At 35.6% G+C, this 17,653-nt stretch overlaps 1 protein-coding gene and 1 long non-coding RNA gene across 2 annotated transcripts; both read right to left on the reverse strand.

Moving 5' to 3' along the window:
- Positions 1 to 14,257: 14,257 nt before the first annotated feature.
- Positions 14,258 to 16,517, reverse strand: LOC148923403 (RING/U-box superfamily protein; the record flags this gene model as incomplete). Its single annotated transcript, XM_089061942.1, has 3 exons — positions 14,258 to 15,314; positions 15,441 to 15,481; positions 16,121 to 16,517. Coding segments are annotated over 3 exons (1,284 nt in total), but the record flags the coding sequence as incomplete, so codon positions are not given.
- Positions 16,518 to 16,600: 83 nt separating this feature from the next.
- Positions 16,601 to 17,541, reverse strand: LOC148923404 (uncharacterized). The gene is made up of 2 exons (XR_016133014.1): positions 17,425 to 17,541; positions 16,601 to 16,848 (listed from the first exon to the last, which is right to left on the reverse strand). It is a non-coding gene; the product is annotated as an uncharacterized LOC148923404 (long non-coding RNA).
- Positions 17,542 to 17,653: the final 112 nt, after the last annotated feature.

The following is a 17,653-nucleotide window of genomic DNA, read 5'->3' on the forward strand; positions in this document are numbered from 1 at the left end:
CACCGGAAATCAACACTACCGTCGATTTTCGCCGTTAAATCAAGTTTCTGCCGCCGTTTCACAGTCGAAACCTCACTCCCTTCGCGCGCGACCTTCTATTCAAGTCGACAACAAGGTAGGGCTTTGATGATTCAATTTTTCGTAATACCCACTCTTAATCGCCTATTTTCACCGCCGACACACCACCTAATCGTCGATTCAATGTTTTCTCCCAAATAGTTTCAGGTTTTTCGCACTTGTTTTGGTCGATTTTTTTGTAAATCGTAAAATTGTGTTATTTTGTGTTAGGTTTCTGTCCTTTATTGAAGTTTGTAGTTAATAACTGGTTTACAATTGTGTAATGGGCGATTTTAGAGAGAAGATTGTATCCCGATTTTATTTTTGGTTTGTGTCACAGATCTAGAATGACGAAACGAGGAAGGCCCTTCAGATGCCAACCAACCCAGACTGCAGGTGAGCAATGTGGACAGCCTGTAATTGAGTGTATCTTGTATTTATTTGTGCATTATTTCATGCAATGTGTACATTATTGTATGAATTGTTGTGTATTATGTTTTTGTTTGAAGCTACATAAACCAGTTTGATAAAATGCATGTAAATGAGTGAATGTTGTTATCGTCGGTGCATTGTATGGTCCTATTTGTTCAGTATTGTAGGGAGTTGTTAACAAAATTTGTTATTGGTTTAATATTCATTTGTGCATAACTAGGTATACATTATGGATTTTGTTGAGTGAATGTTATATTATGTCGTGCATTATTTGATGGAATGTATACATTATTGTAGGAAGTTCTGTGCATTAAGTTTTAGATTGAAGCTACATCCGTCTGTTTAATTCAGATGTTAAATGTACATTATGATTTTAATTTGTGCATTATTTGATGCTATATGTACATTATTGTAGGGACTGATATACATTATGAATTTAGTTTTAATTCATATGCATTATTTGATTATCTTTGTACATTATACAGTTAGTGTTGTGCATTAATGCGATACATTAATTCACAAATGTGATACATTAATTCATTGGTGAATTATTTGATTACCTTTGCACATTATACAGTTAGTGTTGTGCATTAATGCGATACATTACTGATTTTTGGACAGCAGCAAAGCTGCCAAGGTTGGATATTGACGAAGCAGTGGATGATCTTCTTGTTGGGACTACCGCAGCGGAAGACACGAAAACCAAACAGGTCCTTGACCGGATCTATTTAGGTGATTATGCATTCAACTCCAATTTCATGCAATATTCATAGATCTATAGATATAACATCAAATAAACACATAATCATGCATATTCGATGTAGATTCGATTGTTACCTCATAATCCATCATTGGATTGACGTTGCTAGCTGCACCACCCGGAGATCCTTGGTTTATCGACCACGAATCTTTCGTACTATTCCCTTGTCCTTGATTCTCCATCCGTGTGGGCGGATCTTAGAAAACCAATTAAATAACTTTGAATGAATCTAGGGAAACCCAATACAAACACCAAATTTTCTAGATCTAATCCTATGAATTAGGATAGATCAAGAACAATAATCAAAACCCTAATTCTCCCACTACTATGGCTCGAAAATCGAGACCAATAGGAAGAGGAAGAAGGCGCCGATTTCTAGGCACTAGGGTTAGGGTTTTGTGTTGTCTTGGATTGTGTGTTAGGGTTTCCCTTTCATTCATTATTTATAGTGGACCTTATTGGGCTAGTAAGGGGATCCATGGAATGACTTAAGTGTTGGGCTCACCCATTAGATAAATTACTAATTAAATCAAATGACCCATGATTTAATATATTATCAATGGAATATTATTTTATTCTACTAAAGAATAATATTGCACTCCCACTTAAATCACCAAATTACAAATAACTTGGATCCATTTTATTTTATAATATTTCCCGCGTTTAAGATTATCTTGATCCGTCAATTTAATTCTTTTGTCTGCTATGTGACTAGAATTAAATTAATTCTCCAAAGAGTTTTTCTAGTTTGAAACTTTATTTATTATTCGTGGAATAAATTCCAACTGCGCAGATTTCTGAATAATAAATTCCTCTTTCAAACACCTCATTGGGGATCACCCTTTTAGGGATTTAATCATACCACACTGGGCACGCGATTTCTATGAAATAATATTCCAATACCTTCATGTTATTCAATTACTACCACCCAAGATATCATGAACTTGAGTTACGTACAAACTCTCACATATTGATAAGTCAAAGTGGCGTTTGATTGAATAAACAATATTGATATTAATATCATAGACTAGAAAATACTAAACTTTCTGAAATATATTCTTTCAGTAGATAGCAATAAAGAATACATTTCGGATTAGATCCTTTCAGTGCTTTACCACACCGGTGTTACTAATCTCTTCTTAGGTAAGAGAGAATTATCACAAACACCGCAACCGTACCAATAGGTAGCCAAAGCCTATCTAGGTTGTGAATACATTTTTCTTCTTACTAGATCTGGCCAAGTCCCCTCTGGAAAACTCATGAGGAGATTCATCGAATTTCCCTACTTGACCTTCTTAGTAAAAAGCCTTAGACTTGTTTATTATATTTCAATAATAAACCACTATATTATATTATTTATTCTCATAATTAGGTAAGCAAGTGGACGTGGCGTTTCTCGTATACATGCACAAGCTGACTGTACAAAGGCATGTACGCTCGAAGCATCTTTTAGTATACAAACCCCAACACTTCTTGCAATTGCAATTGCCCAAATGTTCAGGGAGAGATTGGCTGAACAACAAAGGGCCGAGGCTAGTTCGTCTCATGAAGACGCAGAGAAGAGGAAGCCGGGGGGAAAGAAAGTCGATCACCTCTACTGTCGACAAACCCCCACCGAGTTCATTGCCTGTATAAATTGCCTAACTCCACGGCAGAAGGAAGCCGTGAATGAACTGGATTGATCGTATGGATAATCATTGGAAATGCTATTTATATTACTTTTAGCACTATGTTTTTTTTTGGATAACTAATTTTGGTAGGGAAAAAATGACTTGTTGCCATGTCTGTTTTGATCCATACGTAGTATGCGGAACTACTTGCTAACAGAAGCATATTTTGGTACTAGTATCTGATGTCGTAAACACAACATATAATGGATGTAATGAACCGAGTAATGCACATAATAGCATTATTAATGCAAGGCTATTATTCGATAATGCACATTAACAAAGTAATGGAATAATGGTATAAATAAATGGAGTAATGCACAGAAAATCATTATTAATGCATTATTCGATAATGCACGTTAACAAAGTAATGGAATAATGGTATAAATAAAGGGAGTAATGCACAGAAAATCATTATTAATGCAAGACTATTATTCGATAATGCACGTTAACTCCCGAAAAATGCAAATTTATTATGCATAAAATGTTCACAACGCTAGAAATAATAAAACTAAGACAATGAAACAAATAATAAAACTGAATACAAGATGAAAACTAATTTTTAGGTACAAAACACATCAAGCTTTCCTCTTGCCTTTACTAAGCTCTTTCTCCTTCGCCATCTCTTTAAGCATTGGACAGTTTCTAGAGTCGTGATGGCCCAACTCATCGCACGCCTTACAACGTCTAAGAGGCCTAATAGCCTCCTTTACAGCCTTTTCTCTCTTTGAAATCAGTTGGCTCGCGGAGCTGCTAGCATGACCCTTGGTCTTTACAACATTCGAAGGATGGACCTCTACTACTTCAGGACTTGGCATTCCATAAAACTCTTCAATCATGCGCCTCTTTTCAAAGGCCGACATTGGAGGAGTTCCAGCTTGAAGAGAATTACAAAGTTCTTCCAAACAACCTACGAATGCACGAAGCACGTCAATGTCCGTTTCAAACCGTCGAATAAAACCGTAGAAAAGCGATATCCCTTGATTTGAAACAGTATAACGAACACTATACATAAATAAAAGCATATCGGAATTTATTTTCATTATATGATATCAACCATACATTACATATAAGAAAGAATGCATTATACACTGCTATTCGTACATTATATAAATCCAGAATTACAACATAACTGAGGCGAGAAAACAAAATAAACACTAAACCCTAATACATGAGACTTGTCGCCTAAGCAAAATACTAAACCACATCCACCAATTACTGCTAAAGCCTACTGGACTAACTTCTTCCATTGTTGAACAACACAAATTCGATAATATGGCACGATACGGGGCTGCTCCAATACAGAAAAGACTACTATTCGTACATCATAACACAGCAGCCGAGAAAACAAAATAAACACTAAACCCTAAACCACATCCACCAATTACCGGTAAAGTCTACTGTATAGTTTCAAGTTACATAATCAATTTAATAACAACATACCTTCTTCCATTGTTGAAGAACACAAAAACGATAATATGGCATGATACGGGGCTGCTCCAATATGGCGACGACGAGAAGTATAAAAAAAAGAAAAAATCGACATCAATTCTAACACAATGATTTTCGTAACTAAGAGAATGATGGAAGAATAGAGGTAAAAGAGAAGAAATATTTTCTAGAATCAACATAAGAATTACTTAAATTGCCTTCTTCCATTGTTGAAGAAAACAAGAAGAATACACGCTTGCTCCAATAAAAGCGAATTTGACAGAACAACGGCTTTGACAAAAGGAGGAAGGACGGCGACTTTGAGAGAAGGAGGCAGAACGGCGGCTTTGTGCAATGGAGAATGTTAGGAGAAAAAACGATGAAAGAGAAGAAAGATTTGAGAAATCGTAGAAAATAACCGCTGCAATCTTTTGATGGAGATAATTAAGCAAGTTACCATAACCAACTCCAATGAGAATACCATTTAGGCCCTTTTCGATTTTTTTAATGATTAAAATTGAATTAATCAGCCTCTATTTTGGGCCATCAGATCTATAAAATGGAGGGTCAAGATTAAAAATAAGAATAGAACAAAAGATGAGAAAATGATATGAATACATCCCTATATATATATATATATATTAAGTGGAAACTAAACCAATCCAATGCTTCAATAGATAATTTATTTTATAGAATTATTTTTGCCAATCTTACAAAATAAGTTTATTTGGATTGAATTTAATATTTTATTATTAATCAAAGTATTAAAATATAGAAAGACGCTAAAAAAATGAGAATGAAATTAAATGATCGAAAGAATTTGCCTAAATTCAAACTCACTCAAAGAATTTGGCATCTCTGTTGATGCACAAAGTTCGCAACTGAGTTGTGCTTGAGCTCATTTAACATGTTCTTAGATTCCTAACTTAGGACTCTCGGGAAGGGGCTTGTTACAAAATGCATATAAGTTCAAGCTTAGGAGACAAACACACAACATGGAGAAAAGAGTGATATGACTAACGTAAATTAATTTCCGTTTTGTATGTTACTCTTGAAAGCAAGTATGAAAGCAGTAATGTAGTTCTTGAAAGGAAGAATGAAAAGCAAGAGAGGTAAACCAATCTGTCAATATCTTGAATTGTTTATAATTTCATGCATATTGAGTAATCGGTGATGCGATAATTCTATGAGTTTAGTAAAGGTAAAACTGAATAGCCTCAAATCTTTTCAAACCAACAGGTTGTGGATTCACATCTTCGTGCATAATTGTTACTTTTGAAGCTTTATGCAAAAGTATACCTGCAAAAATAAGTGAAGATTTTACAAAATAGTTTGCAATAATATAAAGAATAGAATAACAGACAGTAATAAAAAGAAAGATAAGAAACTAAAATAAGACAAGCATAAAAGGTAAAATAATAGTATAATTAAAAACATAAATTAGATTAAATAGCTGGGAGAAAAAGATAATACTCCACATGATTGCAAATGATTAACTAACCACTACTACACTACTTAAAGATAATGGAGCATAATGATATATGGGAAACTAATCAACGCTACTAAGAAGAAACGCGAGAAACTATAATATATTTTTAATTTAATACTATAATTTTTAAATTAAATGGCAATCTTGTAAATTTCACTTCCACTTGTATTAATTGTGTCATTACTTTTATTTGGAATAGATTATAATAATTAATTAAATTTAACACTTATCAATTGAATCAAAAAGATTGGTTAATATCAATTGAATCAAATTATGGATAAAATTGGTTAATATCAATTGAATCAAATTATTATTATTCTTTTTAATAATTTGCTCGTGTGATTATTTTTATTTGGAATAGATTATAATAATTAATTAAATTTAACACTTATCAATTGAATCAAATTATCTTTGAAGATTTATTTGTAACCATATTATTTTATTAACACCTTACGAAAAAATAGGCTGAATTTAGGGTAAAATTGGTTAATCTCAATTGAATCAAATTAAATTATATACCCTAACGGAAAATATATTATTATTCTTTTCAATGATTTGCTATTAGTGAGATTTATTTGCTACCATATTGTTTTATTAACACTATACGAGATAATAGCTAACCTCTCACTCACTCACGGGTTGTAATAAAATGCAAACTTATATATTGTACAAACTCAAAACTCCTCAACATAGTTTCAATACAATATCAACAGTGTAAAATCTCAAGATTTTAATGTCAACACAATATCAACATAACATCAATCATTGACTACCGTTGAAATTCTGTTGACATTTTCATGTTGATGCTTTTTTGTGATCTGTTGACATTTTTCAATGGTCCAGATCATAGTTTTGAGTTTATACAATATTTAGAGTTTTCATTTGATCACATTCCCTCACTCACGTATATATGAAACATGGTGTATTAGGATTATATATTATATATTCTGAATTTTATATTAATTGCATTTACATTCTTCAATATAAAATATTATTCAAAATCTCTCAAAACTCCCCTTTTATATATTGTATAGATTTCTTCTATTGGACCACTTAAAACATTAATTGCTTATTAAGATGGTACTTAAAGGTAGTGATAAACATACATAAATGAATACACATAATAAGAATAATTATGTACTACTAGCAACCATTAACTAAAATTTTATACGATTAAGGTGTATTTGTTTACTAAATAATTAATTGTCATTTTTACCTTAAAAATGATTTTATGAATACACATAATAGGAATAATTATGTACTACTAGCAACCATTAACTAAAATTTTATACGATTAAGGTGTATTTGTTTACTAAATAATTAATTGTCACTTTTACCTTAAAAATAAAATAATCAAGCATATGAATAATCGTCACTAGACTGGTGAATCGTGATGGTGACTAACTAATTAATGTGATGCAATGTTTCTGGATAATCTCTTAAGGCCATCCGCAACGCCGTCTCTTAACCGTCTCATCTCTTCACTATTCATGGGTCCCACTGTACTTTTCAGCTCATCTCTTAACTAAGAGACATCACCTGCATCCCTCAATCTCTTAACCATCTCTTAACTATTCATTCAATTTCATTTTTTATTGTTAATTCCAACAAATTCAATTAATAAAAAACACACTTCATTAAATAAAATAAAATTACAATTTAAATACCTAAAAAAATAAAAAAGACATGATTAAAAAACTAGAAATTACAAATTGCACACTTAACCTCAAATAAAAAAAAATGGAGGCAAATAAGCAGAAGAAGGAGTTCTCTAATGACGATCATCTAACGGTTGCCAAATTTTGCCCAAATGTGCTCCATTAGATCCTCCTGGAGTTGGACGTGGGCGGTAGAGTCACGTGTCCTTGCCCGAATAGACAACCACTCTTGCAAAGACGGATGCACTCCCGTTCGAGGCGGACTACTTGCGGTTGAGCTTCCCGGGGTTTCAGGGTCGAACCAATTTCCCGCCTCAGGTCCTTCGTCGGCGACAATCATGTTGTGCAAGATTATGCACGCATACATGAAGTCGACCATATTCTCCATAAACCACTGTCGAGCCGGGGTTTTGATAATGTTGAATCGAGCTTGGAGAACCCCGAACGCTCTCTCCACATCCTTGCGAGCAGACTCTTGCTTCTGCGCAAAAAGAGACTGTTTTTCGTCCGCAGGCCTGTTGAGCGTCTTTAAGAAGGTTGACCACTTCGGATAGATGTCGTCGGCAAGATAGTACCCCATTTTATACTGGCGACTGTTAGCGATGAAGTTGATGGCCGACGCTTTACCATTCAGAACAGCAGCGAAGAGGTCGGAGTTGTTGAGCACGTTGACGTCGTTATTCGAGCCGGCGACCCCGAAATACGCATGCCAAATCCATAGCCGGTAGTCGGCGACGGCCTCGAGTATAACGGTGGGGTGGGTGCCTTTGAGGCCGATCGTGTATGACCCCCTCAACGCCACAGGGCAGTTCTTCAATTGCCAATGCATGCAATCGACTCTCCCGAGCATCCTGGGGAATCCGTGCACTTGTTCGTGAAGTCGGAGCAGAAACTGACAATCTGCGGTGGTTGGCTTCTTCAGAAATTCGTCGGTGAAGGCTGCCCGGACGCCTTTGGAGAAGTTCAACAAACAAAGTCTCCCAGTGGATTCTCCGACGTGCAGGTATTCGTCGAACGAATCCGTCGTTTGTCCAGTTGCAAGGTGACGGATCGCCGCAGTACATTTCTGGAGCGTCGTGTGGCTAGGACGGCCAACAGCATCGAACCCTTCTCTAAAGTACTCTTCCCGTCCCGCCAATGTATTCGCGATATGCAAAAATAGCGCGCGTGACATACGGAAACGGCGACGGAAGTAGATATCTCCCCACACCGGGTTCGGACTGAAGTAATAACGTTCCAACCTTGCGGCGGCTTCCTCCCGGTTACGATGGATGTATGCCCGGCGTCGCCTAGGAGGCGCGGCGGCTTCCTCCTCCCTACATCGATCTTCTTCTAGCGATTCTTCCATTATTCGACGCATTTGCTCAAATGGATCCATAATTGATTAAATTTGGGAGAAGAAAAAAATAAATGAATGATTTTATACAAGTGATTGGACAGGAAAGAAAGAGAGATGAGAGAATAGATGTGTGTTTGTGTGTAAAATGGAGAATGGAGAAGAGTATATATAGAATATAAAAAATAATAATAATAAAAATAAAAATTAAAAATATGACCGTTGAACTGTCATATTACCGTTTTTGTTTAATTTTTTTTTTTTTTTTTTGAAAAATCTGCTTTTTTTTATAAAAAAAATTGAACTATGACGTCATAATTCCGACGCCCACTCGCGGGTCGGCGAGTGGGCGTCACGCCAGCCGCCCTAGCGCGCCACGTGGCGCCGGGCGCGTGTCTCGCCAGCTCGAGGCCGGCCTCGCCGGGACGCGTCACGCGTCGAGACAGCTCGTCACGTCGAGACGAGACGGTAGCCGCATCGCTGTCTCGATGTCGTCTCGTCTCGTTGAGACGAGACCGAGACCGCATCGCGCAGCATTGCAGATGCCCTAAGGCTCTATTTCATAAATTTACAGTGTATAAATGGAATAGAATCACAAGATCTCCCCACATTCAAAATTATGTAGAATGGATAAACTAGTATTCAAAGTACATAATTAAAAGAAAAAAATTCGGTTAACATTTGGGTCTAATTCACTTCAATTGTAGTTAGAGCATCCCCAATTGTTGCCTTGCGAAAGAGTGAGCAAGCTCGTGCCATCGGCGCGGCAACGCGCCTGCTCATGGTTGCGCTCGTGCCGTCGGCACGGACGTGTTCTCAGATAAAAGTTGTGCTCTTCGGGTGGGCGGGACGTACGCGTTTAGGTAGGCGTGGCGTGCGTTGTGTAGGCGGTGACGTGCCCCCTCGCGATTGGACGTCATTTTAATCCGTTAAAATGTTTTTTTACATTCGTAAAAAAATAAGAAAGTATAAAAAAAATATTTTCTAATTCCCAAAAATAGAGCCATTTTACTACCGATTTTTTTCAATTTTTTTAAAAATATATATTTTAATCCCCAATTCATCTAAATCATCTATAATTCATCACTCAATTTTTACATCAAACTATCTCACACTCATACTTCTCTCATTTTTCTTTATACAATTCACCAAATGGATCCACACGATCTAGACCGATTGGTTGCGGAAGCGGAGCAAGAAAAAAAAATACTATCAAATTTTTAGGAATTTAATTATTATTTATTATTTTTTTAATAATTTATAATTGTATTTCAATTTTTTTAATGCATGTTAATATTATGAAAATGTTATTAGTAATTGAAGTATTTAAATTGAATAATAGAATAGTGAGACACGTGAATAATGAAAAGCATGTCTTAAGCTAAGAGTACGATCGGAGATGGTGTGTCTCAGCTAAGAGCACGGAATAAAAAATAAATAAAAATGGAACCGAGCCTACAACCGTACTCTTAGCTAAGAGCACGGTTTAAGATGCTTTTAGAAGCATTAAATTTTTACATACTCCTTAACATCGGAGCACAGTTTGAGATGCTCTTAGAAGCGTTAAATTTATACATACTCCTTAACATCGCTCTTAGAAGCGTTAAGTTTTTACAATTCTCCTTGATATCAAAATACTTTATTGATGGTCTTTTACTTTTAGGTCGCATCAAAATACTACTATAGATCACGTCAAAGAGGCATTTATTATATTTTCGCAGTCAAAGAACTACTCAAGATTTTGATTTTGATACACAACCGCAAAACACATTAAAATTTAAACACAAATGACTTTCCAAAAATATAAATAAAAAATAAAAATCGATAGTTGCCAAAAACAAAATACAAAAGTGTAAATATTTCGCAAACCTTTTCGTGCGACAAAGATAAACTCTAGATAGTGCAGAATTTACCTTGTCTGCCATGATAATAATTTGATTGAACGATCGTTTTCTGTTACAAAGCGTTAATTAACTACCTCAATTTTATAAGTATAAATTACTACTACTACTATAATTCAAGACATGACTTGTCGATTCGGCCCCAACACTTTTTGAAATGATTTGCACGTGAATTGAGCGTGTACACTTTCAAATTAAATGTACATTATTATTGCCATATCAACTCAAATTCACCAATAGTCCATAATTAAAATTTATTATTTGTAAATAGAATTTAATTAGAGTGAAATGGATTATGCATCAATGCCGCGCCTCTCTATATAAAATGGTCTTGTACAAACTCTAAACATCATTTTCATCTTTTTGCGGAAAAATAAATACGAGAGAAGGAAAGAAGAAATTCATTTAAGTTAGTTAGAAAGATAATGGGAAAAAAAAAATCTTTTTATTTTTCGTGAATGGTGGATAACAACTGGCCCTTTCAACCAAGTCTATTATTAGAAGTGTTGACGGCTCCATTGCTAGTGAAAGAAGATTATATGTCAAACCAGCACATGGCCAATTTGGAATGCAAATATTGATGTTTCGCATCATTAATAATGATAATGATTTATATATTGTTATTTGGATAATTATTATAAACCCAATTATGCCAAAATATCAAAGTGGAAATATACAGATATTTTGAATCGATATAAATTCAAAAAATATTTAGACAAGGAACTTGGTTCTCTTTTAATTTCCTAATAGGAGTATTTTGCATATCAATTTTAAAATCGACTGATAAATTATTATAATTGATTTGTTTGGATTTTGCAAGTAATTAAGATTTCGATGTTAACATGTTTGAATTTAAACCATAATTCCACAAATGAAATGATTTAAATTAGTATAATGCCATATTGTTTTGTTGTCTAAAACATGATATCATTTTGGTCGACGTCCGAGAATGTCACGTAAGTAAGCCTTCAAGCTATGTCAATACTGAAATCTTGATTGGTTGCAAAATCAGAATAAATCAATAGTTTAATAATTTACAGGCAGATTTTAAAGTTGGGATGAAAAACCATAATTCGGCAAAAATTTATAAATTTACAAACGAATTACCCTAGAAAAAAATACTTCTCCCTCCGTCCCAGAGAAGCTGGCACCCTTTCCTTTTTAGTTTGTCCCACAAAAGATGTCACATTTCCCTTTTTGGAAAAAGTTTTCTCTCACATGAATATAAAAATTATATTTTCTCTCTCCATTTAACAAACAAAACAAAACCTCCTAAAATCCCGTGTCATTTTCAAAGTATGTCAACTTTTCTGGGACGGAGGGAGTACTATATTTCTTCCTCAATATAGATATAGAAACTCGGTACAATATTCCAACCAACACACCTATAAATGTACATAAAGAGTAATGATACATAAATGTGAATATATATAGCTAAGACTGACTGATGTATGATGTAAAACAGCATTAACAAAAATAAAAAGAAGCGCATTACCTTTTTCTTTAGTTGGAGGTGTGTGTTTACCAGTAAATAGAATAATACACAATAATAATAACAATATATCTTTTGGTAAAGATTCAAAGCTTACGTAGGTAACAGTGAGATATGCAGGGTCCAGCATGTCTGAGAAACTTAGATGAATACAATGATTCTGTTATACATTACATACTGTTTTTGCTATGGACCCATTTCTCACATGTGCTCACATGAATCCTTTCTCCACTTATAGTATTTTTTTTATATTTTTTTGTTGCCAAACTTTATCACTTGTAAAATTTGTTGTTGGGAGTATATCTTATAAATGAGAGACCAACGGAATATCATTGCACGAGTAACATAAGGTGAATATGAATTAGTACTAGTAGTTTAAGTTATGAAATTTGAGTGAACAAGTTGTAGGGGGCCGGATTATACTGGCTATCGGCAATGAAAATGACTTATTTTGAAAGGTTGTTGGAAAATAAAATGACAAGAGCCATTAAGGGTGGATAGCGAACCCCAAATTGATGTATAGGTATAAAGAAACAAAGAAATTTAGACGAATCTCACATGCAAATACTACTACATTTAATTAGGCAATATTTTTAATGGTCCCATTTTTTTAGTACTTTTGTGGCCAAAAATTGCAAGTGTGTAGTTTCGCTCTTTTATCTCTAATGGAGATATAATTATTGTGGACATTGTTCACATGACAATGCAACATGTGTTGATTTTATTTTTGATTTTCTATAATTGTAGTATTCAATTCGAATTCAACACAAAGGTTTACAAACAATAATTAGTTTGATCATAAAAATTATCTTTAAAAATGAAACACCTTCTGATATTTTTTTCGGAAAAATGTTCGAGTAGAAATGCCATGGACTTATATTTTAGTACTTGGACCCTAATTCAGCCCAAAACTTACCTGTCACTTCTTGGTCCAGACTTGAAAATGAAACAATTTTTGAATTGTCTTCTTTCCATAAACATTAAATGCTAGTATTGGTTTGTCGTCTTAACTAACAAAGTACTACTTAGTATTTTTCAATTTGGTTGCCAACACTAACTTGGATCTTTAACCTAATATTGATAGGATCGCGTTATCACCTTTTTACTTGATAATTAATTGTACTAGTAGAATTAGTTACTGTAAAGGATGATCTCTGGGTGTGGGTGGGTGTGGGTGGGGATAGGGATGTCAATTCAACCCCAAACCCGTGGGCCGGCTCGAACAATCCAGTAATAATGAGCGGGTTAGGGCTGTAATTTTATTACCCGAATACAAAACGGGCTAAACGGGTTGGCCCGAATGGGTTGGCGGGTTAAACGGATTGGCCCGAACGGATTGCGGGTCGGCCCGATGGGTTGTGAGTTTTAAGTTTTAGGGGTTTTTATATATTTTTAAATCCTCAATCTTCATTCTACACAATCATTAGTCTTATTAAATCTTCATTCTACACTTTTCTACTTGATCCCACAATATCAGCTTTCAAGTTCCATCTCAACTCATTATTGGACCGTTCCATCATCTGTCACTAGTGTCTTACCACCATCAAAGCCAATCAAGACAAAATTAAGAACTAACCAATCAAAATCTTAATATATTTATCATTTTAATAATGATTCATGTAAGATATGATTTTTAATTTTCATAAAGAATTAGTTACGAACAATGTCATAATAATGACACGAACAAGAGCTTTATTATGGTTGACCGAGATGAAAGGCTTCTTTTCAAGTACTTAAGAAAACTATGAAAATTTGAAGATTTTATATGATTCTAAACTAAAAAGAAAAAAGTATCTAAAATCTAAAATCATTTTATAGAAGAAAATTTTGATAAAAGAGATTATTTTCGAAAGCTTTTAGGCCCGAATAGCTCGATGGGTTAGCCCAAAATCCGACGGGTTAGGATTGAAAATTTATGACCCAAAAAATCCATAACCCGAATGGCCCGTACCCAAATAGCCCAGCGACCCGAATGAGCTGGCCCGAACCCGAACGGGTTAGCCCGATTGACATCCCTAGGTGTGGGTGTGTGTGTAACCTAGAAAATCAGAAGGCTGATGCAGTTGAATATATTTGCGGTGAAGGGGTTTAAATACAAAGCGATTCTAGAATAACAATATGATGGCTAGAGACAACATACAACAGACACCAATCATAAATCACAAGGAGCCCAGAATCAACAGTAGCAGGCACAACTCATTACCCATCCTTTGTCTATCCCCTCTATACACAAATTCCACTTTCTTTACTTGAAACTGGAACCCCCGATTGTCTTTGAGGAGCCAGCTGAACCATGTTCACCTGAGGCTGCAAAAAGCTGGGGCGAAAACGACCCACTCTTCCTCAATCTCCCTGCATTTCCCTTTAGTGAGAGGTTTTTCCGCAACTGGTTCCTGTTAAGGGACAGCAATGTGCTTCGACTGGGGGTGTGGAATGCTCCTTCAACACAATCTCCTGCTTGAACACAGCCCCATTGCTTGGATGGTGCGTCCTCGGAGAAAGGTCTGAGGCGGGGGAAGGTGTTCCTCAGCTTGGAAAACAATCTCTGGTCTGGGGAGTTACCTTCATCAATCCTGATGCAGATGGGACAAGGAGGGTCACTCTTACAAGCTTTAGGTGTTGTTTGGTCCAAGCACTCTGCATGGAAGACATGGCGACAGGAAAGGACTCCAGCAACTGGCATATCACCACTCTTGACAATCCTACGAGAGCTCCATGGCGATCTCTGTGAAAGGAACCTCTCACACAACCCGCATCTGAAACAATCAGCAGGGCTCCGAGACCTGGTTGATTGATCACATTCAAACGTCTCGGGTGCTTCAGTGAAATCAACGCTGCCACTAGTGCTGCTCAAATGATGTCTGTCTCTTTGTGGAGTCATAGGATCATACTCAGCCAGCCCAGCAGATGCAATACTGGAACTCTCTCTAGTGCGCCTTTCTGAGGGGAGGGACAGAGGATGAATAGCTTTAGACATAAAGCAGCGTCGGTTACGATGAAGGGTATGTGACTTGACCATGGACTCATAATCACAACTACTATCTGATCGGGACGATGTAGAGCCTCCACCATCCCTAGCTGCTGATGTTCCCTATAAGATTGTTTGGTTTTGTAAGCATCACATTTAGCGCCAACTAAATGTTGTTAGAACAATAACATGAACACAGTAGCGCCAACTAAATGTTGTTAGAACAATAACATGAAGACAGTTGCGTACCTCCATGGTGGGAGAAAAGGATAGTGGCCTCCAAATTACATCTGAAAAGGATGTTGAAATAAACATCAGGCAGTACCATTACACCATAGAGATCAATAGTCGGGGACAAATTTCTTGGACTACTATCATACTATAGAAAACCTGTAGAATCTCAAAGTTATTTGTTTACTATGAAATAGCTTCAATCATCATATTGTGCTCTTAGAGAAAGATTAAAAACAAACCATGCAATTGCTTGCTCCCCAAATACATTTCAGAAATTATAACATGAGTTTGAATATTAGTTTACCCATTTATGTGAAGTGATCTCAACTTCAATTCTAGTTGTAAGAGTGGTATAATCACTAATTGTGTCCACCAATCCCTTGCTCAACTTGAAAACATAAGCCAGAGAAAATGTTATAGCACAGAAGGGTTCGGTTACTCTGTTTCAATTTCATAATTCTTGAAAAGGTAGCAGAATGTCTGAGTAAAGGATTTCAATTGTGAGCATATAGTGAGATTATGAGATACACGTGATCCAGAACAATCTGAGTCTGGTATAGAGGGAAGAGATCTAGGGTGTAAACAAATGTTATCAAACTAGGAACTCATAATATTAAAATGGATAGGAGAAAATAGATTAAGACTTCTACAGTATATATACAAGGATATGAAATAACATGAAATTCATTCCATACCTCTCCCTGAAGCACCATAATCATCAGTGCCAATTTCTTGTATTGCTGGGGGTGTCCATTGCTGCGAAGGAGATATGCCAGCTGGACTACTTAAGTAGGGACCAATGCCATCAGATACAAGAAACTGATGATTAGTCAGATTGTTTCCTCTCACCCAACTTCTACTTCCTCTACTATTTGATGATGCTGAAGACCCATACAACTGAATGCCATCATGGGAACCAAAAGACACTCCTTCCGGTTGGAATTGTAAGTCCCATCTTGAAGGTGGAGGAGAAAAGCTAGTGTTAGTTCTCCAGTAAGGTTCATGTGGTCCCACAGACCAGTCCCGGCTGGCTGCATTAGACCCATGTGGCCTTGCAGCCACACAACAAAGGGACCCCGTTTTAGCTATCTTTCACAACACACCACAGTTACTTAAGGCACCAAACTATCCCCACACCTCCAAAAACTTCTCAACTCTCAGAAGACAAATGCAGATCAGTCCTTCCACGATTTTCAGATTACATAAATAATGTTAATCAGTTCAGCATACAGCACAATAAATAATTTAATTTCTACTGTTTGATCACTGAGAGCAAACTATACTAGCCTGCTATAGACTTAACAAAAAGCCCAGAGCACTGTCTACTTTCAGCAGTGTAACTATAGCATTTGATTATCAAAATTATATCCTCTCTTCCTGTCTGCAAGTTGTCCAAAGCTTCAAATGTTTGAATCCTTCATATCTAAGATAGATAAGAATGAAGTTAGATTGAAGTCACATACTGCAAGGAGCATATACACTACAAAATTTTTTAAAAAAACAATCTTTTAAAATAGTACTCCTATGTTATGAAATGTCAGTTTTTGTAATGTAAAAAACCAACATTTTCTACTAAAAAACAGTATATTTTCAAGGGAAAACGGTAAAAGGGTGAAAATTATAAAGCCTCTCGTAATAGATATTGAAGAAATTTACAGAAGTACCGAAGCTTACATTTTTCACCACAAAAACCAACCACAATAACGGTCTTTATGAAAATTAAATAGAAAGCGTTCAATTAGTTCAATTATTGCAGTTGCAGCTCATGTAAATTGATGAAGCAAGCGGCATATTGCCATAAGAAGAGGACATAAAGCTAAATAAGAATCTACAGAATTTCGCTAAATACAAGAACGAACAAGAAATGGATAAAACATTGCACCAGCCCAGAAATTGATAATTAGCAACGCTTGCCAATTCATCACTAAGGACTACCAGTTACTAGCTTTGAAATCTGCATACATATACATACTATTAAGAGTAGAGATAGAAAGCTTACTTGTTTGCATAAAAAATGGGCTGAAGAGAGTGAATGAGAATAATTGTGCGTTCGAGTCGAATATAAGAACCCTAATTTAACGGAGAGAACCGCGATTTTTCCAGTTGCTATTTTCACATTTACCCCTCACCTTTATGGTATTTATAAATATAACCCCATGGCTTTGATTTACAGTTGCCCCTCCCATTTTTACTTTATTTATAATCCACTACACTAAATATTTCAATTT

Source organism: Salvia hispanica, chromosome 6, assembly GCF_029641045.1.
Source record: "Salvia hispanica isolate PSC_SH4W2 chromosome 6, Shi_PSC_v1, whole genome shotgun sequence".
NCBI lineage: Eukaryota > Viridiplantae > Streptophyta > Magnoliopsida > Lamiales > Lamiaceae > Salvia > Salvia hispanica.